General features: G+C 38.7%; 2 protein-coding genes across 3 annotated transcripts; one reads left to right on the plus strand and one right to left on the minus strand.

Moving 5' to 3' along the window:
- Positions 1 to 4,374: 4,374 nt before the first annotated feature.
- arf6a (ADP-ribosylation factor 6a) lies at positions 4,375 to 7,349 on the minus strand. Of its 2 annotated transcripts, XM_063002275.1 has the most exons (3): positions 7,284 to 7,349; positions 6,427 to 6,660; positions 4,375 to 6,198 (listed from the first exon to the last, which is right to left on the minus strand). In XM_063002275.1, exon 3 carries the CDS (start codon positions 5,587 to 5,589, stop codon positions 5,062 to 5,064), a length of 528 nt encoding a protein of 175 aa, XP_062858345.1. In that variant the 5' UTR covers positions 5,590 to 6,198; positions 6,427 to 6,660; positions 7,284 to 7,349; the 3' UTR covers positions 4,375 to 5,061. The 2 variants fall into 2 exon arrangements, with proteins under 2 accessions (XP_062858345.1, XP_062858346.1); XM_063002276.1 differs by lacking the exon at positions 7,284 to 7,349 and having other exon boundaries at positions 4,375 to 6,195; positions 6,427 to 6,745.
- A 3,443-nt stretch (positions 7,350 to 10,792) lies between these two features.
- Positions 10,793 to 21,240, plus strand: prpf39 (PRP39 pre-mRNA processing factor 39 homolog (yeast)). The gene is made up of 14 exons (XM_063002277.1): positions 10,793 to 10,906; positions 11,467 to 11,969; positions 12,057 to 12,182; positions 15,381 to 15,499; positions 15,589 to 15,756; positions 16,196 to 16,367; positions 16,767 to 16,874; positions 17,000 to 17,164; positions 17,560 to 17,686; positions 18,142 to 18,410; positions 18,784 to 18,968; positions 19,808 to 19,882; positions 20,008 to 20,119; positions 20,817 to 21,240. The coding sequence occupies exons 1-14, from the start codon at positions 10,894 to 10,896 to the stop codon at positions 20,895 to 20,897; spliced, it is 2,223 nt and encodes a 740-aa protein (XP_062858347.1). The 5' UTR covers positions 10,793 to 10,893; the 3' UTR covers positions 20,898 to 21,240.
- The last annotated feature ends 1,470 nt before the right edge of the window (positions 21,241 to 22,710 follow it).

Genomic DNA, 22,710 nt, shown 5'->3' on the forward strand with positions numbered 1-22,710 from the left:
GGAATCCTCTTCCACTCCTCCATGATGACATCACGGAGCTGGTGGATGTTAGACACCTTGAACTCCTCCACCTTCCACTTGAGGATGCGCCACAGGTGCTCAATTGGGTTTAGTCCATCACCTTTACCTTCAGCTTCCTCAGCAAGGCAGTTGTCATCTTGGAGGTTGTGTTTGAGGTCGTTATCCTGTTGGAAAACTGCCATGAGGCCCAGTTTTCGAAGGGAGGGGATCATGCTCTGTTTCAGAATGTCACAGTACATGTTGGAATTCATGTTTCCCTCAATGAACTGCAGCTCCCCAGTGCCAGCAACACTCATGCAGCCCAAGACCATGATGCTACCACCACCATGCTTGACTGTAGGCAAGATACAGTTGTCTTGGTACTTCTCACCAGGGCGCCGCCACACATGCTGGACACCATCTGAGCCAAACAAGTTTATCTTGGTCTCGTCAGACCACAGGGCATTCCAGTAATCCATGTTCTTGGACTGCTTGTCTTCAGCAAACTGTTTGCGGGCTTTCTTGTGCGTCAGCTTCCTTCTGGGATGACGACCATGCAGACCGAGTTGATGCAGTGTGTGGCGTATGGTCTGAGCACTGACAGGCTGCCCTCCCACGTCTTCAACCTCTGCAGCAATGCTGGCAGCACTCATGTGTCTATTTTTTAAAGCCAACCTCTGGATATGACGCCGAACACGTGGACTCAACTTCTTTGGTCGACCCTGGCGAAGCCTGTTCCGAGTGGAACCTGTCCTGGAAAACCGCTGTATGACCTTGGCCACCATGCTGTAGCTCAGTTTCAGGGTGTTAGCAATCTTCTTATAGCCCAGGCCATCTTTGTGGAGAGCAACAATTCTATTTCTCACATCCTCAGAGAGTTCTTTGCCATGAGGTGCCATGTTGAATATCCAGTGGCCAGTATGAGAGAATTGTACCCAAAACACCAAATTTAACAGCCCTGCTCCCCATTTACACCTGGGACCTTGACACATGACACCAGGGAGGGACAACGACACATTTGGGCACAATTTGGACATGTTCACTGTGGGGTGTACTCACTTATGTTGCCAGCTATTTAGACATTAATGGCTGTGTGTTGAGTTATTTTCAGAAGACAGTAAATCTACACTGCTATACAAGCTGTACACTGACTACTCTAAGTTATATCCAAGTTTCATGTCTATAGTGTTGTCCCATGAAAAGATATAATGAAATATTTGCAGAAATACAGAGATACACTGTATGTAGAGTTTAGGCTGAGGCACTGCAAAGTGGGATAAACAGTAAATACTGTTGTATCTGTGCCCCCAGCCTCATTTACTAATTCAAATGATTAAAGATGTGTGATCATTGCAAAGCCTTTTTTCTCTACATGTAAAGCAGAAGTGATGAACTTAATGGTAACTAAAGAGTTTTGATATCAAAAGTTTCCTGTTGTAATGAAAGTAATTTCTGAGTCTATTTCAGTGAGTCTATTTTTATATATATTTTGTTTATGCATTTTCTTCCCTTTTTCTCCCTTTTTTTAGTGCGGCCAATTGCCCGATTACGTCATGCCTCCTCTCCACCAATGCTGATCCCTGCTCTGATTGAGGAGAACGAAGCTAACCCCTCCGACACGTGGGCAACATGCCGTATGCATCTTATCACGCACACTTTGACGAGTGCAGTGCAGTGCAGCTCAGCCTTGTGTATGGAGAGACACACCCTCAATCAGCCAGCAGAGATCGTAATTGCATTAGTTATGAGAGACAGAGACCCCATCTGGCTTAGTCCCGCCCATGTCTGAACAACAGGCCAATCATGTGGCCGCTCAGCCTAGCGGGCAGGCAGAGCTGAGATTCGATACGATGTATTCGAGATCCCAGCTCTGGTTCCAGCGTGTGTTTTTACCGCTGCGCCACCTGAGCGGCCAGTGAGTCTGTTTTTTATGTGACAAATAGAATTCACATTTTTACTATTTGGCTATTTATAAACTTTGTACTCAAGCATTAACAAGTGATGTGTCATGCTGTCATGTTGTCATGTATCATGTTTCGATTAACATATTTCAATCTTCATTCTGGTTTACAAAAACTCCCCACCACCACATCACTGACTCCCAAAGGTCCCAGAGCCTTACCTGCAAACCACTGTTTATAGCACACAAAGATAATATGTATGAAACTGGTATTTTCAACATGTCTCATTATCAATGTTAGCTAGATAGATAATATTTTAGATTATATAGTATCTCCAGAAAGATGTACTTTTAACAGTTGTTTTGGAATTTAATAACTCAGCAAAGTCTAAAGAACCTTTATCTGACCGGCGCAGCTCTTTCAACACAGTGAAGGGTCAAACTCCATGGCAACTTTCACTAAACAAATACGTTTAGTGATAGGCAACAGTACTGAGGCATTCCTCACAGACTGTACACTGTTGTAGACTGTAAGGTCATCTTACAAAGACATACTTCAACATAGACTACAGAAAGAGTGTTTCACATTATTCAGTCACAATGTATTGATTTGATTTGTAACCAACCCATAATCATCTGATCCAACTGGGATGACTTGACAATAAGTTTACAAACTGTATTAGGTTTGATAGGAGTAGAGTAAATCTGGAGAGCAATGACACATATCACAAAAAGGCTATGCATCTAATCTTGATGGTAACCAAATAAAATACATATTTCATATATCTGTAAACATTCAGAATTGTCAGTGCATGTGGCATAGCAGTTATTTCTGCAAAGGTTTACTGGTTTTAAATACAAATACAGCAGCTTATGCTACTGCATTAACCAGGGCATACGTCTGGTTAATTTACTGAGTTGGCATTATGTGTAAAAGCACACCAGATCGTTTAGTATAACACAATAGTTTGTGAGTGAACAAAGGCTAATATGTTACTGGGTAAGATAAATACTAAGGCTAGTGTTTTACATATTAACATAGTAAAGAGACACCAGGATGAAGCATTACAACCAACTGTTCTGATGGGTAACATGGGTGAGGGGTTTTTGCACATGCAACTGCACCTTACCATAGGAAGTCTGTATTATGACCCTATACCTAATTAAGCTAAATAGTTCGTTGACTGAAACTTACCAAAGTAGAAACACAGCATTCACTTATCTTGTAAAGCATTTATGCCATCCATAATTTACTTTTCCTTTCTATAACTTGTGGTGAGTCGTTACAAACAGGCTGAATTTCCTATAGTGCTTCTATATTGCAGAAATATTTCATATGGCATGACAAATCCTCAACATATCAGTTCAGTTCATAGAGGCTGAATATTACCTAAAATTAATTGTCTGGTTGTTTTTATAATAAAGATGATGTAAACCTAACCATACACAAAACATGCAGTCCATGTAAATGACATAAACTAGGATACAAAATTAACAAAAGTAATAACTAATTAATCATTTTGTGACGTAAAATCAATACCAAACAGAAACAAATATGTGATTTAAAATATAAAAGCTTTACATGTAGCCCAGTAAGATGTCATAAGGAATCATTGTAAGTAAATCAAAAGTAATAGTGCATTAGTTAAGCACATTAAAGATGCATGTGATAATCTAAAGCATATAAACATAGAGTTTGCCAGATCTATTGTATGTAGAATTAATGTCACATCACATGTACCAGGTTGTTACATGTGGGTGCTACCTGGTGAACTTATGTGTAAAGCCTTCACGTGTGAATTACATTTTATGCTACCCTAATATTTGTATATATATATATATATATATATATATATATATATATATATATATATATATATATATATATATATATATATATATATATATATATATATATATATATTACACAGTACTGTCAATATAAACATTCATGAAATTGACCTTAAACAAAATGGAAACATACAAAGGCATTTGATCAACAATTACTAAAATAAAATGAGTCATTTTATATTAAAAATAAATAATAATTATAATTAAAGCTATCAACGTTTAACATGCTGTATGTTAATGCATATTTCCTAATGAGTGTGGTAATCACAATCATCTCAAATGATTGAGATTAAGTGTTTATATAATGCAACAGGCCTATGTAGCACCTATCTTTTGCATAAAACTAAAATAAGTACAACATAGAAGATATTGGTCCAACGTTATAAGGAAACGTGCATACTACTGCACGCAAAAATGGCTTTAATCTGGGAACCTGAAGACTGATAGAGCAACTGGTAGTGTAAAAAAAATCTCTAATATCTGTCTCTAATCTCTGGCCAGAATCTGACAAAAAGAAATTCAGATGAAAATGACCAGGCATACACTTTTTTTTTTTTAATTTGGGGTTTTAAAAAAACAAAACTTTTCTGAAGTCATGCTGGTTTCATCTCAAGAAGCTGCAATTTCATTGCAAGGATATAATTTTTTATTATTTCTTTAGCATAACAAATCGATTGACATACATCAAAGCAATTATTAAATTTAATAAAAACAAAAATAAGCTTGTCCGATTGCATTGGGCAGTTAATGGATATTGTAGGCTACTCACTGGCCAGAATCCAGAGCACCATGTAAGAGTAGGTGACTAAGAGTCATGAGGTTAGTAAACACTTTCAGAGGTCCAAGGTCAGTCCAGAAATGCTGAATTGCAAACTTCAGCAAAAGGCCCTTGTACTCCCACCTCACTCATGGGCAAAACCTGGCCTCCATTAATGCAAAATGCAAGCAGAATACCAGCCTAAAAAGAGTTATGTGGTTTAAAGAAAATATCAGCAATCAAACCAAACTTTTTCAATGATTAAAAAAATCTACATCTTCATAGTTTTTAAAAAAATACTTTGTGATAACGTAAGACAATGAGTATGATTTGCTTGTATTGGAATTATGCTGCGAAAAGCAAACTTAAGAGCTAGCAAAAATATGTACTGTAAAAGAAACTGTTGCAGGGCATGATCAGTCAAAAGAATTACAAGGAAACTCATCTGACTCATAAACAACAACAACAAAAAACATTAAATGCTTCTGTTTTTTCTTGCATCGTTTTACTTTATGTATCATCTCTTGCACTGACCAGTCTAACTGACAGTACATTAAGATTTGTAATTTGAAGTAAGCCAGGTCAGGCCCTCATATAGTCCATCACCTGTGGTAGCGCACGAAGGCTGAACGTACCAATTCCTGTCTCGAATCCGGGTCAAACCAAGCTTCTCCTGTATCTCATGTGGCTTCATGGCATCCGGGAGGTCTTGCTTGTTGGCGAAAATCAAGATAATGGCATCCCTCATCTCCCGATCATTAATGATGCGGTGCAGCTCTTGTCTCCCTTCGTCTATGCGATCCCTGTCAGCGCAGTCCACCACGAAGATGAGGCCTTGCGTGCCTGTGTAATAGTGCCTCCAAAGGGGTCGGATCTTGTCCTGACCTCCCACATCCCAGACGTTAAACTTTACGTTCTTGTAGGTGACTGTTTCAACGTTGAAGCCGACGGTTGGAATAGTGGTCACCGACTGTCCTAATTTTAGTTTGTAAAGAATGGTGGTTTTACCAGCTGCATCAAGTCCAAGCATCAATATTCTCATTTCTTTGTTGCCAAAAATCTTGGAAAGCATTTTCCCCATCTTGTTGGCTGTGCATATATTACGTTTGTGGAAGAAGAAAATACAAGGAAGGTTTTGGTTATGTAGCCTAACTTTGGCTGGATTATTTGCTATTGTAATACTTCCAGGTGTAAAACTGCAATGCTTAGATACTGTAACAGTTTCAAAAAGTTACAGTTTACAAAAATGGTCCAGAGTAAAACTGTGTTGATGTTAAATACAAGAGCTGTTCAGTCGTTGAATCTAAAAAGTGAAACACTGTCAAAAAGGTGAGCGTGTAGCTTTTCTGAATCTCTCAACAAAAGGACAACCAACACCTAACATTTATTTCATGTCACCCTTCCAAGCCCAGGTTGGTATGTTCCAGTCAGCCCTCAGGACTATCCAGATTTCTTCACAGCACAATAGGAGAAGCCTTGGCTATGACAGACTTCATTCAGAAGCGGTTTAGTCACAGCCCGGTCACAGCCAGCAGTAGTTTCGACTTCCTCCTTCTGCACCGGCTTTCTGACCCCCTTCAGGACTTCATTCTGACCATCCTGACCATCATGTCCGTACACTGGAAGCTGTACAAGTCTTCCAAAGGTCATTGATTCATCCGAGTTTCCGTTGTGCCGCTCTTCTCTTCTTCTGAAACACAAGAGAAGGTTGAAAAGGGAGGGGTAACACACACACACACACACACACACACACACACACACACACATACACCACACACACACACACACACATACACCACACACACCACACACACACACTAACACACACACTAACTTTAACCAGCCCGCTCTGCTCACTACTCCACTCTCCACATACACAATAACCCAAACAGCGATCTGACGTGTTAACTCACCCTACCTGTATAATAAAGCGGGTGTTTCAGATCTGATCCCTTTCTTCTGTTCTGTTCTCCAGTAGATCGGACCGGATCAGATCAGATCTCAGCCCCGCAGCTCAGCCGCGCTCTGTTACCGGAAAAGGTGCGGACCTGCTTCACCCGCCACTTCCTCTCCAACGCTCATACAATCCGCAGCAGTCTGTCTCAGGCCCGAATATCTGCTTCTAAACGGCTCCGATGTGACCGTCAGATCGCTTCGAAACAAAAAATCCTAAATACATAACAGATTCATAACGTGTTCTAAAATCACATGTGTTTTAATATCTGGATGATCCAACACAGAGGAAACCATTCGGTGGCGTCATGTGACGTGAAAGGGCGGGGCGCGGTGACGTCAAGTACATTTTAAATAATGCTTCGAATAAAGTAAAAGTATCTCCCTAAAACATACTTACACAATTAGGGCAAATTATCTTAACTTTAAATGAATTAAAATATATATTATATCCAGTGGCGGGTCCTGCCAAATCTCTCAGGGGGGACAATTGTTGCGATGATGGCCAAGGTGACCCGTTCAATGGGTAAATTAAAGCTTAAATAATTAACATCTTAAGTCATCTATCAGTTTGCCCTCACAAATAACTTTGAACATGGAGAGAGACCAGCTTTACCATTAATCATAAAATTAAGTTAAGCATTCACCCTAACAATTTAATTCAGTCTTCATCAGATAGCATTTTATTTTAGGTGCAGCAGATCCAGAATAAAGATCGGGGCATCGGGGCTGATGTGCAATAAATAAAGAAGTACAATTAAACAATTGGGGAGACACAATAAGTGCAATCACAATTCACAATTTAAAAATTACATTACTTACTTGTAATTTACTTGTTACTTATATGATTTTCCCCCCTTTGTAGATACTTGATATTTAAATTTGGTCTGGGTGGCCCTAATTCTTTAGTTGCTAATTTATCCTGATTACTACGACGACTGAATGGCATTTCCCTTAATGACACGATGGAGTTGCTCCGAACTGAGGTGATGGTAGTCATGGTGACGAGATCGCGACACCAGGTTACGTGTGACGCAAGCACGTAAGTGCGAGCCCTCCCGGAACTCATTCAGAATGTATTGCAGCGCCTGCAGTTCGGAAAAAAAGTGCCTTAATATGAGAGTCTATGAGAGCAATCTGGGGCGATTTTCAGTTAGGCTGATGTCGCCCCGAAAAAGGGCGGTACTGTATGGAACACAACTCGACGCTGATTGGACTACGATATTCAGAGGCAAGACAGACTCCAGAACAGTCACAGCTGTGATAGAAAAATGTCTTCCCTTTCGCCCTTTGGTGGTGCGTCGCCCGATCGCCCTAAGGAACGAGCCGCCCCTGATTATATCTCTGTGTGATTATGATGTTAAATGACAAACAGATTTTTACGGACATGCTACTAGGTGATAGTCTATGTGGTTTACATTTACATTTTCAGCATTTAGCAGACGCTTTTATCAGAAGCGACTTACAGTACACAGTCTAAGCAGTGGTGGGGTTTGAACCAGCAATCTTCTGATTACTAGTCAAGTACCTTAACCGCTGTAGGCTGCAACTCCACTTTATTGAGAAAAGCTGTAACTTACCACTGTATTTGAATACATTTTTAAAATCTGAATGATCTTCATCTACCGAGGGCAGCACTGTGGCTATAGGTGGGTAGCACTGTCGCCTTACAGCAAGAAGGTCCTGGGTTTGATCCCCAGGTGGGACGATCCGGGTCCTTTCTGTGTAAAGTTCTACCCGTGTCTGTGTGGGTTTCCTTGGGGAGACATGCAAGTGAGGTGAACTGCAAGCTGTAGCCTAGTGGTTAAGGTACTGGACTGGTAATCAGAAGGATGCTGGTTCAAGCCCCACCACTGTCAGGTTGCTGCTGTTGGGTCCTTGAGCAAGGCCCTTGTGCAAGGCCCTTAACCCTCAATTGCTCAGACTGTATACTGTAACTGTACTGTAAGTCGCTTTGGATAAAAGCGTCTGCTAAATGCCTAAAATGTAAATGTAATAAAAATGTAAATGGAAATACAAAATTGTCCATGACTGTGTTCGATATAACCTTGTGAACTGATGAATCTTGTGTAACTACCATTTCAGTCATGAATGTAACCAGAGTGTGTAAAACATGATTGCCACCTGTTTATTCTGGCGGAAATACTGGACAGTAATATCAATTTATCACACGTTTGACAAATTATGTTAAAAGTTTACATACATTTTTAGTAACAGAATGATTAAACCAAACTCAAGTTTGGCAAAATCTACAATAATCATTCAGCAACTTAAAGTATTTACTTGGCTGTGTAGAAGTACCATAATATGCAACTTTGTGCCATGTCCTCCTAACTCTTGCTTAATGTATATAATTATCTGTAGCTGGTTCACTTCTCTGTGTCCATATAAATAGGGCTAGTTTAACTACTCCTATTACAAAGCATATGGACAGTGGTCTCTGTCAAGGTAGGAAGAACACCCCAACTGATATCTTATACCAGTGGTTTGGGCAAATAAATCTAGCAAAATATTTTTTTTAAATAATAATAAAAATAAATGTTCAGCATGCCATAATTTAATTTTAGCAGGCAGTCACTTCAGTCAGGAGCACCATTCACACTCAAATCAAAATCACACTCAAAATATCAGCTACATAAACAGAACCAATTACTAATTTTGAAAATTTTAATGTGAAAATTATTAAGCTACTTAACTACTCTACCTGCTGTGGCACCAGGATGCCAATATACTTAACAGATAGTCACCAAGCATAATGTATACTTAAGCTGTTGTAGATCTATAATGATAAAACCACAACTTATTAACATTGTTGACAATTTGAGATTAGCTTTAATAAATAACTTCTTGCAGCATTGTGGTTCAGTTTTGACTCAATTAATATTTAGTAGGATTATTGTCTGAAGACTTCTTAAAAACGCCTCAGTGTAGTTTGCAGAGAAGCAATGATGCTCCCAACCCTTCTTTTTTCACACATGCCAAAACTCTCTTTAGCAGTGGTGAATAAACCTAAATTATTGCATTAGAGGTCACTGCTTGTTGATCAATGAGCAGTTATTATTCCTGCTGTTAGATTATCATGCAACACTTGACTGCTGCGTGAGGCCAGGTTGTAAATCATGTGTGGTACACTAGTCTGAAAATGATTTGTGGTTCAATTAACTTCACCAACTGTTCTGACAGAGATGTTTTAGGTGCTAAGGTTCTGTAGCTTATCTCGTCCAAACATCTACACTGTGAGTCTAAAAGGAACCTTTGTACATTTACCCATAACCTTTGCAAATAATGATTTCACTGTTGCATTTAGAATTAAATTTGATATTGTTATATCGCTCACCACATTGTAGCATGTCGCTACAATACCTTGTGAATAATTTTCACAGTGATATCTTCATATTAATGATACATGACAACTTCAGCTGTTAACACCAAAATGTCAATTTATATTTAGTAGACGCTTTTATCCAAAGCAACTTACAGTACTGTGACAGTATACTGTTCAAGCAATTGAGGGTTAAGGGCCTTGCTCAAGGGCCCAACAGTGGCAACCTGGCAGTGGTGGGGTTTGAACCAGCAACCTTTCAATTAGTAGTCCAGTACCTTAACCACTAGGCTACAACTGCCAATTTATGAGCAAATTCAACGTTGATTATCTGTTTTATTGCAAATGCAAGTTCCAAACAACATAATGCCACTGATCTTAAAAGAATTTTAAAAATTGATCAACATTTGCTAAAGTTATGGCCAAAAGTACAAAGGTCCCTCTTTGACTCACATAGTGTTTATGCTAAAACATTGTCAAATCAGATCAAATTAAGGTTTATTTGTCACATACAGAGTCATACACAGTACAACTGGCAGTGGAATGCTTTTGTGACTGCTTGGCCACAGTAGTTACAAAATAAACAAAGTAGACAAAAATATATATATTTATACAAGAAAATAGGAATGTTTTTAAATCTAAAAAGTGCAGAAAAATACAAAAATTTAAAAATTGAAATAATAAAAGCTTAAATATAATTTAAAAATAGAAGTAATTTAAAGTGAACCAAGTGTGCGAAAGTGACAACCGTTGTGCAGGAACTGAACATAATACTGAATTTATATTGTTGTGGTTTATATTCATAACAAAAAATATGTGTTTAAAATTGATGCATGCACTGGTAATATATTTAATACCAAAATCCATTTAAGTAAAACATCAAGCACTTCTACAAAACGCACTATTATGGCATTGGCAAAACCCAGCCATGCCAACTCATTCACACCAAATACCGCCCGCCTTCCAGCAACTGCGAACATAGTCCGCATGCGCAGAACGTTCCCGTCCTTCTGTGGTGAGGCTGTGTAGAGAGATCTCGCTCACTCGACCACATGTTGTTTCACGCATAACTTTAAAAACTGAAAGAAACTCTGCTTAGAACTCAAATTAATGGAAACCTCTGGTAAGTATTTTACATACTACATAATTGTGTTTAAAATGAATATGACTTCTGTAGTGTTTGTAAGGCTGGATTTGCTTGCAATGAACGCAATGCTTTAGCCGTGTTGCTAGTACAGTAGGCCTCATCTTGCATACGATGCGTAAGTGTTGCTAGTTAGCCAGCTAACATTTTTGATATTGTTGTGTCATTAAATATCAATGACCTGCAATATAATTCTTAATCATTTAATACGCCTTATAAGGTTAGTATTTTTATTTGTTATATGAAAAGTACAACAAAGTATTAGCTTGTTTGTTGTGGTTAGAACTTAGCCAGCTAAACGAGTAGCTAGGTAGCTAAGTAGCTAGCTACACACGTTCGGTTTTGTAGAAGGCTAAGTGGATAGATGTAGCTATAGTACAGGTAATAGAACTTATAAAGTGTTAAATATTACACACTTGTATGTGGTCAGGTTCGGTATGGTGTCGTTATAAGGTTTAATTGATTTACACAATTGTATTTAAAGCTGTGTAAATTGTAACTTTAGTATTGACATTCATCTAATTTTTGCAATTTTATAGATTTGGTTCTGCCAGATGAGACCATGACTGGAATGGTTGGTGCAGATGCTCCTGAAAACGGGGGTGCCACATCTATGGAAATGCAAGCCTCTGATTCGGAGTGGTCAGTGGATCCAGGACAAAACCAGGCCACTACGGACCAGCAGATCTCAGAAAATGGGTGTTTAAAATCAACAGCAGAGCAAAAATCTAGTCTCTCTGAGGAGAATGTCATGGAACAGGCCAATAATACTACTTTATTCACTGAAAATCAGCTAGAAACGAATGGACACAATTCAGAAAGTAGTCTTAAAGAGCTAGAGCAGCCGAGCGGCACTGACAGCACTGAAAGCCCTGTAAATATGGAGCTAGAGGATGCTCAAAAAGTGGAAAATGCAGCTGAGGCTGCCCCGGTGCCAGAAGAACCTGTTCCCTCTGAATTTGAGAGACTCTATAAAGTAGTAGAGGACAACCCTGAAGACTTTAATGGCTGGGTCTACCTCCTGCAGCATATCGAACAAGAGGTGAGGTTCACATAAGGCAGTAAACATATCAAGCACAAAGTAATGTTTCTTGAAGTTTAAAAAGCTAATGTGTGGTGTTTTTTCCAGAACAACCTATTGACTTCTAGAAAGGCATTTGATGCCTTTTTTCTACACTATCCATACTGTTATGGCTACTGGAAGAAATATGCAGACATCGAGAAAAAACATGGTTGCATTCAAGTAGCAGATGAGGTAAGGCATTTGGAGTTCTGGAGGTCCTCCAAAAATCTGATCACTTGATTTGAATGTGGCAGTGCTGCTATTTAAGTTCTGTTTTTATAGAATGTGTTGCAAATATTCTACTGTACACTAATCATCAATCTGAAAATCTTGTGATCACAAGAATTAACAAATATATTTGCCTGAGTTTGCAATCAGCACAGAATTTGTGCATAAAGTGTACTAGTCTTGTGAGGTAATTGCAGAAAGCGGGTTTAACGAACATAAACCTTGAATTAAGCACAGTTTTGCATATTCTTATTGCTGAGGGCAGCTCTGTAAACAGTTCCAACTGAAACAAGTTCATCTTGTGAAGAAAAGCTTTTAACAATAAAGCCATGTTGAATACATTTATTATTTAGATGTAATTGATTAACCGGTGAACTAATAGGTAATTTTTTCAATTAATGTTGTTGGTTATAAATGCCATGTAAATTCATTTCCATCAGCTGGCTTATTACAATTAAGAGTGGATTTATAGATGGCAGAAGAGCAAGAAGGCAGATTTGAAAGGCACCTTGACTTCCTCTGTGTTTGTGTCTCAGCTCTGTGTACAAATGCATTTGTAATTTTTAATCTGAACACTTATGTATTTATACTGAAATCACAAACGAAGAAAGCTGTTTTGGTTCACTATGAAGTATGACTAAATGTTAAATTGTGCACATGTGAGACTGTAGTATTATTATCTTGCATGTTCCACTATGAAGGCAAAAGTCTGAGTATCTTATAAAACAATCATTTGGGTTATTATAGCTCCTTTCTTATACCCAAGGTGGAAAAAACCCACATACTTAGGGTGGATAAGGGAAAAGGAAGACTTAAAAGAAAATGTACATTTTCTGAGTTTTAAAAGAAGAAATTGAAAAGCAGAGACTGAGACTTTGTGGTAATAAGACAGAAGAGGTATATTATTCTAGCCCACATCTGCTGAGATCTATGTTTGAATTTTGGTAGTGCTATTGGCTAGACAGGCGTCTACACAGACATGATGGTTTATGTCTGGGGGAGGCCCTGTTCAGGGTTTTTCTGCTTTCAGCTTAGTGTTTCCTAGTGAAACCATACCTGCCACAACCCTGACCAGGATAAAGTGGTTAATGAAAAATGTACATTGCTTATTCTTTATTAAAAAGAGCACAACATACTGAAATTGGCAGTAGAACATTAAGATAAACATGGACTTGTTATGAAACTTGATGCTTGCTGATCGTTGGTTTATAGAAAAAGATTTACATCCCTAGTCTGAATCAGTAAGAATATACTATTAATGTACAGTGGGGTCAAAAAGTATTTAGTCAGCCACTGATTGTGCAGGTTCTCCTACTTAGAAAGATGAGAGAGGTCTGTAATTTTCATCATAGGTACACTTCAACTATGAGAGACAAAATGAGAAAAAAAAAATCCAGGAAATCACATTGTAGGATTTTTAAAGAATTTATTTGTAAATTATGGTGGAAAATAAGTATTTGGTCAATAACAAAAGTTCAACTTAATACTTTGTAACATAACCTTTGTTGGCAATGACAGAGGTCAAACGTTTCCTTTAAGTCTTCACCAGGTTTGCACACACTAGCTGGTATTTTGGCCCATTCCTACATGCAGATCTCCTCTAGACCAGTGATGTTTTGGGGCTGTCGCTGGGCCACTCCAGGACCTTGAAATGCTTTTTACGGAGCCACTCCTTCGTTGCCCGAGCGGTGTGTTTGGGATCATTGTCATGCTGGAAGACCCAGCCACGTTCCATCTTCAATGCTCTCACTGATGGAAGGAGGTTTTGGCTTAAAATCTCACGATACATGGCCTCGTTCATTCTTCCCTTAACACAGATCAGTCGTCCTATCCCCTTTGCAGAAAAACAGCCCCAAAGCATGATGTTTCCACCCCCATGCTTCACAGTAGGTATGGTGTTCTTGGGTTTTTCTTCTTCCTCCAAACACGACAAGTTGAGTTTTTACCGAAAAGTTCCTTTTTGGTTTCATCTGACCACATGATATTCTCCCAATCCTCTTCTGGATCATCCATATGCTCTCTGGCAAACTTCAGATGGGCCTGGACATGTACTGGCTTAAGCAGGGGGACACGCCTGGCACTGCAGGATTTGAGTCCCTCTCGGTGTAGTGTGTTACTGATGGTAGCCTTTGTACTTTGGTCCCAGCTCTCTGCAGGTCATTCATCAGGTCCATCCGTGTAGTTCTGGGATTTTTGCTTACCGTTCTCATGATCATTTTGACCCCACGGGATGAGATCTTGACCCCAAGGGAGATTATCAATGGTCTTGTATGTCTTCCATTTTCTTACACTTGCTCCTACAGTTGATTTATTCACACCAACCTGCTTGCCTATTGTAGATTCACTCTTCCCAGCCTGGTACAGGTCTACAATTTTCTTCCTGGTGTCCTTCGACAGCTCTTTTGTCTTGGCCATGGTTAAGTTTTGAGTCTGACTGTTTGAGGCTGTGGACAGGTGTCTTTTATACAGATAACCATGTCAAACAGGTGCCATTAATACAGGTAACGAGTGGAGGACAGAAGAGCTTCTTAAAGAAGAAGTTACAGGTCTGTGAGAGCCAGAAATCTTGCTTGTTTGTTATTGACCAAATACTTATTTTCCACCATAATTTACAAATAAATTCTTTAAAAATCCTACAATGTGATTTCCTCATTTTTTTTTCTCATTTTGTCTCTCATAGTTGAAGTGTAACTATGATGAAAATTACAGACCTCTCTCATCTTTCTAAGTAGGAGAACTTGCACAATCAGTGGCTGACTAAATACTTTTTGACCCCACTGTATTATGGAGAGAATAATCATAAATTGGCACATTTAAGGTTTGCAAACAAAGTCCATTTTTTATAAACATTGTGTCCCATCTTGTTCGTTTTTTTCTTGATTCCTAACTATGCAGGGATGTAGGGATGAACTTATTTGTAACAAATTTCCTTGATTCATATTTTGTCACTTTAAAGTGACATTAGTTTTCCAGCATGTCGCTGACATAATCAAAACGAAGACATTACTATTATTATTTAAAAAAATGTATATGGAAATTGTAATAAACATTGAACTTCTTCATTTGGTCCCAACTAATCAAATCTGTGTTGATCAGTAGAAAGCTATGTTGTGCACTTGCATGAAATTTTCTTTATTTGCTAAATCTTACTCACTTTCTCAGGTCTATCGTAGAGGTCTGCAGGCCATCCCGCTAAGTGTGGACCTTTGGCTGCATTACATAACCTTCTTAAAGGAGAACCAAGATACCAGTGATGGAGAAGCAGAGAACCGCATACGCTTGTAAGTATACCTTCTTACCTGTTCTCCAACCAAAACAAATAAATAAATGGTTAAATTAAGGAGAATCTTAAACTTTTTTTTTTTTTCAGGGCATACGAGCATGCAGTCCTTGCCGCGGGTACAGACTTTGGGTCAGATCGTCTATGGAATGCTTATATTACCTGGGAAACGGAGCAGAATAACCTGGCCAATGTTACTGCAGTTTATGACCGTATTCTGGGTATTCCAACTCAGCTGTACTCTCAGCACTTTCAAAGGTTAGTTAGAATTGTCTTTGTTTGCTTGTATAATCATTGTGTACATTGGAGAAAAACTATTCCTACTGGCTGGCTTTTTGAATTAGGTTAGGCAGTGGTAGTGATTTAATTATTTGGTCTGTGTGTAGTACATTTGATTAGGGAGGGCTATATATTTCATGTATGGTCTTACTCCTGTACACTTAATTTTTTAATAAACAGTTGGATTTCTACATACTTTTTAACAAACACAATTTTTTCCCAGCTCACTAAACAGCCCTAAATCCGGATTTGCATTTAGTTCTCCCTTTGGTCCCAAAGAACCGAACAGACATTGTGCAGGCTCTAGTTATAACAAAAAAATGAAACAAGACTGGTTGGATTTGTGAACTGATTCTGCTCTCTGAGTAAGTAAAACAGCACATTTCATGGTAAATGCACATTGTGGTTTTGTTTAAAGGTTTAAAGATCATGTACAAAACAATCATCCTAAGCACTTCCTATCTGAAGAGGAGTTTGTTCAACTGCGGTTGGAGCTGGCAGCTGCCAATAAGCCCACTGGAGAGGGAGAGGAGCAAACCCCTGATGAGGAGCTTCCACCCGGCACAGAAGACCTTCCTGACCCAGCCAAGGTAAGTGGCCAAGCCTCAGTATGTATGAATATTAAACATGCCAGAGATAGGGAGGATCCTACCTGATCCTGAAGAGAAGCAAGTGTGTATAGGTTTGAAGAGGTCTTTTTCCGTTAGCAGCCATTGAATACCTGAGGGTCCAAGTTGGCATCCAATCAGAGTCTTAATGTGTGATGGGACCGTGACGGAATGGTCAATCCGCCCAGCAGTACAACTTGGGCCACAGCTGATGTGCAGCGTGTGCATACCGTACTTATCTCAGCGCAAGATGCTGCTTATGTCTCTCGAACACATGGTGATGTAACCCATTGGTAGCTGAACATGAAGTTTGCTCATCACTCGAGAATAGTTGGATCTGTTACTGCGTGAATGTTCATAGAAATTTCTTTTTTCCTTCAGAGAGTCACAGAGATTGAGAACATGCGGCATAAGGTGATTGAGACACGGCAAGAGATATTTAACCAGAATGAGCATGAAGTTAGCAAGCGTTGGGCCTTTGAAGAAGGGGTAAGTATTAGCATATCTCTTGTCTAGTAGTTAAATTATTTACTTAAACGTAGGGTTCTTAAATGTATGATTAAAAGTGTTTTGCCTTTAAGCATCTACAATTTTTTTTAAAACCTTCTGCATAGATCAAACGGCCATATTTCCATGTGAAACCCTTGGAGAAGACTCAGCTCACTAACTGGAGGGAGTATCTGGATTTTGAGATTGAGAACGGGACACCTGAGCGTGTTGTGGTTCTGTTTGAGCGCTGCCTGATTGCCTGTGCCCTTTACGAGGAGTTCTGGCTAAAGGTAAATTGAGCTCCCAGCTTGCAGATATTTACTTTCTTCCTGCCCCCCCAATCAACGATTTCACTTCCTCAGTAAAACTTCCTGCACTCTTTGCGTGTAACGTTGATATTTGACTGTATTTGTTGTATTAGGGGATGGCCAGCTTGCCACACAAGATATGACTCCAGCATCTCGTTGCATCTCTCCGTCTCCCACTACCTTACAGAAACTTATCTTATTGGTTCCATAAAGGTGCTGATGGGTTTAAAACAGAAATTCTCAAAACGATCTTGTCAAATGGAAATTCACTGGTGCAGGAATCTGAAATAAAAGCTTAATTTTTGTTTTTCTCCCCCGTTTCTACCTTTTACTCCTTGTCTGTCTATTTCCCACTCTTTCCTTCTTTACTTCTAAAGTATGCAAAGTACCTTGAGAGCTACAGCATCGAAGGAGTGAGACATGTGTTCAAGAAAGCATGCACCATCCATCTACCCAAGAAGACCATCATCCATGTTCTCTGGGCAGCGTTTGAAGAGCAACAAGGTAGATTTTCCCTATAGTGATTTTATACCTTTATTAATATTTTTATTTGCATAGTACTGCTTGTTGTGCTTGCTTAGAGAACCAGCAGGCCTTAGGCTGTCCTTGTTTTAAATCACCACATGAAGCCTTGTTCCTGATGCCTAGGTTAATTGTGCACAGGGTAGTATTTTAGTTGGTACCAGAAGGTAACATACTTCAAAGATGTTAAGATCACTTAATTTCTAAGTGTCTAAATTCCACCCAGTCCTGTCTTAGTGTATTGTGCACATGTTGGCGTCCCATGGCACTCACCACTTTAAATTTGAACAATCCATCATGAGGAAGACTGTAGACAGGTTAAATATCTTTAAAGTCATGCCTGAGGAGGACTGCACAGGTAATACTCTTCTGCTTTGGTATTCCATATACTTTTTGCATTTTATTGTATTTAAACCATAAACTTTGTGCATTTTCAGGGAGCGTTGAGGAGGCTCGAGGCATCCTGAAGGCTTTAGAGGAGGCAGTTCCTGGGCTGGCCATGGTGCGACTACGGCGTGTAAGCCTAGAGCGGCGTCACGGAAACTTGGCTGAAGCTGAGGCTCTGCTGCAGGATGCCATTATTAATGCAAAAAACGCCAGCGAATCATCTTTTTACTCTGTAAAACTAGCCAGGCAATTTGTAAAAGTCCAAAGGAGTATTGAAAAGGCTAAAAAAGTACTGCTAGAGGCCATCGAGAAAGATCAGGTAAAACTGATTTCAGCTACACCTTCAGACATCACACATCTTTTGTTTGCGTATGTGTGTGTTTTCCCCTTTATCGTCCGCAATGTCTTGTGCTAATGTCTTGTCCAACATGGAACCAGCATTTGTTTGAACAGTCATTTACTTGGATTTAAGCAATCATGCTTACCCTACACCTACCTGGTGATTTACTTGTACATTCCTGTGTGTGTTTGTGTGAATAAGGGACATTGCTGTCAGAATGCATAGTTTAGCTTTATTTATTTGTTAACTTTTAAATATTTTCCACCAATGAGTCTAATGCATTTAAGAAGGTCTTTAAACATTACCTTTTATTTACCAACTTTTATATGTCATTTTGTGGGTTTTTCTTCAGACTTGTCCCAAGCTGTACCTGAACCTTCTGGAGCTGGAGTACAGTGGAGATGTGCAGCAGAATGAGGCAGGGATTCTGGCATGCTTTGACCAAGCGCTTAACAGCTCAATGCCTTTAGAGTTGTGTGTCACTTTTTCTCAGCGGAAAGTGGAATTTCTTGAGGACTTTGGCAGTGATATAAACACGTAAGTTCATTACTTAATTGTCACTTCTTCCATGGTGTGTTTCTTTGATGTGTTGCTACACTTTTCCATTGCTGGCATGTGGGCTTAAAATTAAAAACTGTGGCTCATGTAGCTGAGAATTTAAGCATTATTATAACGAATTTAGTCTAAAAAGCCTATTCATAGAATAGGTAATATTTTCGATTACACTCAGCATTAGCTTGTACTGCAAAACAAGACTTTATAAAAGTAGTGCTAACCATACTTTTATTATTACTATGTACCTGAACGTGTTACTTGTTCATTTGAAATTGCTTACGCCATTTTTAGTGATCCAAAGGCTACTGCTTTATAAGTGACGCTGCAAAGAATGCCAAATTTAGCTGTTTAAGTGTAGATATGGGCAATATGTGTTGATTAAATTGCTTAAGCATGTATAAGTCTAGAAACCAAAGTATTCAAAATAAGTTACACTTCTGGTGCTGTACTAATTTTTCATGTGTATAGGACAATGATATGGGTTGGGACTCAATTTAAAATGCATGTTGCCCATTAATATCCAGAATACAGGAAAGTTACACACATGTGGATTAGGACAAAGATGCATAAATGCTGCCAAAAATACCAGTTTAGACCAAGGTAGCTCAAATGAGGTTCAGGTGCAGTCCATCAAACGTATTTAGCTCTGGTCCTTCCTCCCCTGGCCAAGTCACTTATTATCACTTATTACTTACAGCTGCACCACTTTTCCAATTCTTATTCATAGGCTTTGGGGATCCCTAATGCATATGAGCCACTTAAGAGTAAATTCTTTTTTTCTGGTACAATTTCATACATGCCCAAAATTTTTCACTGTTTAGGCTTGTAGCTGCGTATGATTATCATCAGAAGCTTCTGAAAGAGCAAGAGTCTACAAAGAGAAAAGCAGAGAATGGGTACGTTAGCCTAAGATTTTATTTTATTTATTTATTGTTTTATTTGTTGGACATTTCAATTTGGTTTGAATTAAAAAAACTGAATGAAACTAATTTAAGTTTTCTAAACATGTTCACATACATAGATCTGAAGAACCAGATTCAAAGAGACAACGCATGGATGATGGAGCAGCAGCAGCCCAAATGACACCTGACATGCAGGCTGCCCAAGGATACAATTATAACAATTGGTATCAGGTATGTGTTTACATGGGTTTCATGTGACCCATTTTTTTTATTTGTCAAAATTAAGGTTGCATGAAAAATGTCATTGATTAGCTAAAACTTTACATTTAAAGTAATAAAATGGTCAATTAAATTTCTGACCAAACTGTTCCTTCTAATAACCCCATTTTACATCTATTTTTATCTCCAGGCTGTGAGAATACATTTATGAAAGTGCAGTCTGGCTAGCTAAATGTGACTGACATTAGGATTAGATTTTTGAGCCTGTAACATGACGAGTGATTGCTGTTTCTTGTCATGATGCACTAGAAATACTTGGTGGGTGCAAAATAAGCATAAAGTAGACCATGACATCCAGTGTTTTCACATTTTAGCTGAGCTGAATAAATTAAATTGAAACACTAGAAAGAGAAAGCTTGGTTGGTTTAATTCTTAGCTGTGCTATGGACTGGTCGAATGCAGAGACAAGTGATTGGGAACTGCGTGTGTGTTGGAGGTGGTCTGTTAGGCATGACCTTTCTTGGATAGGATAGGAGATCTGCAGCAGTGAAGGAGAGATGCAACTGGCAGTTGGATACTTTTATGTTGGTAGAAAAAAGGAAAATGTTGCACAAAATGTAATTTGAATAGATAGATTTTGGATTCATGAAATACTGTTCTGTTCATAGTTGAACGTTATTTAGAACAAACCTTTTTTCTTCTTTTACAGCAGTACAATTCCTGGGGAACACAAAACACCTGGGGTCAGTATGGACAGTATAACCAGTACTACCCCCCACCCCCCACATGATGACCTGCATTGTGAACAAAGCTACAAAAGTTTTTACCTATTCTCACTGCGTTTTCTTGACGTTCTGATACCTTCATGACTCATTACTTTGTGTTCTGAGCATGAGTTGGAAATGAAATGTCCTTCTGTGAAAGTGTGAAGTTGAATTTTAGCTTGATTTAGTGTCATCTCTTTTGAAATGTCATTGTTTATTAGATTTACATTTGTATTGAGGGGTATGAATACTTCTTTGAAACTGTCTCTGCCCTTAAATGCCACATTTTCAGAGCCAAATGTGAATTAAAGGCTTTTATTTTGACCTGATTTCATAATAAAGAGGTGGTTGAGACTGTTATTGGTTTTACTGGGTTGTCGGCTTATGTTTCTTTATAAAGCATAGTTACTATAAAGGTAAAATAAAACTTTCAAAGAAGTAACTAACAGAAGTAAATGTTGGTAGATCTTAAACCTGCTATGCATGCAGGGCAGCCCAAGAATATTTTAAAACTAAAACAATTCTGCAGGGGAGACAAAGTTACTGCTTCATTAAACAATTATTATTAGATTGCTGCTAAGGTTATTTAAAATTTAGAAAAATCTTAGTCTGGAACTGTGGTTTACCCTAGTTAAATAGCATTAAAATCCTAAAAACTACATGTTCTAGACAGCTACAGCAAGCAAATCTGTCCAAGAAATCAAATGACGTTCTTTAACTGGTTTCCAAAAAATGTGTGGTTTTAGTTGTTTGGCTTACTGTAAAAAGACTGTAATTTCCTTGTTTAGTAGATTAAACATGCAGGCCCTTTATGTGGTTTACTTGAGATGGATTTCGTGCATGAGGAGTGCCCACACACCAGATTGTATGATTTTGAAAGACTGCATGAATGTAATTCTGGTACAGGATACATGATATCAATAAGATGATTCTATATTTAGATGATTAAGATTATGATTAAGACATAACACACTTGTGGAAAGACTAGTGGACACACTTGGCCACTAGTTTACTGGGTGGGAAAAAAACCGGACCAAAAAAGGGGTGGATTCTTTAACATTGTATAAGGACCCTGGTTAGTAGCCCGAGGCACCTGTACTGAAGTGGAGGAACAGGCATGACTGGCCTCATGTATGAATCCACCTCAGCGTGGGCAAATAAGAAGGGGTTGGTGGACTGTGCCTGTGTCAGGCAAATGTACCCACACTAAATTGGGAGTAATAAAAAAAGCAGTAAAAAGAAAATTGTTAGCACCTAAACAAAGAAAGGTAAAACAGGAGCAGTGTCTTGGACATTTGAATGTGTTCTCTCATCACATCCTGAACTTCAAGTCAACTTTATTTATATAGCGCTTTTTACAATAGACATTGTCTCAAAGCAACTTTACAAAATCCAGGACTAACAGATACAAAAACCCCTGTTGAACAAGCCGAGGGCGACTGGCAAGGAAAAACTCCCTGAAAATTACAGGAAGAAACCTTGAGACTTCAGTAAACAACAAGTGCTGAATTCTCAAAAAAGATGTGAATTATTTGTTGTTATAGTCCCAATACATTTGTATGTGTATGCATTTGTGTATATTACATGTGTGTATACAGTATGTTTGTGTATATACTGTATACATACATACAGTACTGTTCAAAAGTATTAGACCACCATTAAATATTTCTCAGTCACTGTGTGCACATGTAAAAAAGATTCACCAGTTCACAAGTTTAATGTTAAACAGAGTCATGGACAATTTTGTATCTCCGATTTACCTCACTTTCATGTCTTTGGACTGTGGGAGGGAACAGAGCTCCTGGAAGAAACCCATGCAGGACGGACCCGGACTGCCCA

This window comes from Trichomycterus rosablanca, chromosome 9, assembly GCF_030014385.1.
Source record: "Trichomycterus rosablanca isolate fTriRos1 chromosome 9, fTriRos1.hap1, whole genome shotgun sequence".
NCBI classification, from domain to species: domain Eukaryota; kingdom Metazoa; phylum Chordata; class Actinopteri; order Siluriformes; family Trichomycteridae; genus Trichomycterus; species Trichomycterus rosablanca.

Coding starts and splice junctions, on each gene's coding strand:
- arf6a (XM_063002275.1), bottom strand. CDS start 5,589: ATGGGGAAAATGCTTTCCAAGATTTTTGGCAACAAAGAAATGAGAATA.
- prpf39 (XM_063002277.1), top strand. Junction 15,757..16,195: donor TACTCTCAGCACTTTCAAAG/GTTAGTTAGAAT, acceptor TTTTGTTTAAAG/GTTTAAAGATCATGTACAAA. Junction 19,883..20,007: donor AAGAGAAAAGCAGAGAATGG/GTACGTTAGCCT, acceptor TCACATACATAG/ATCTGAAGAACCAGATTCAA.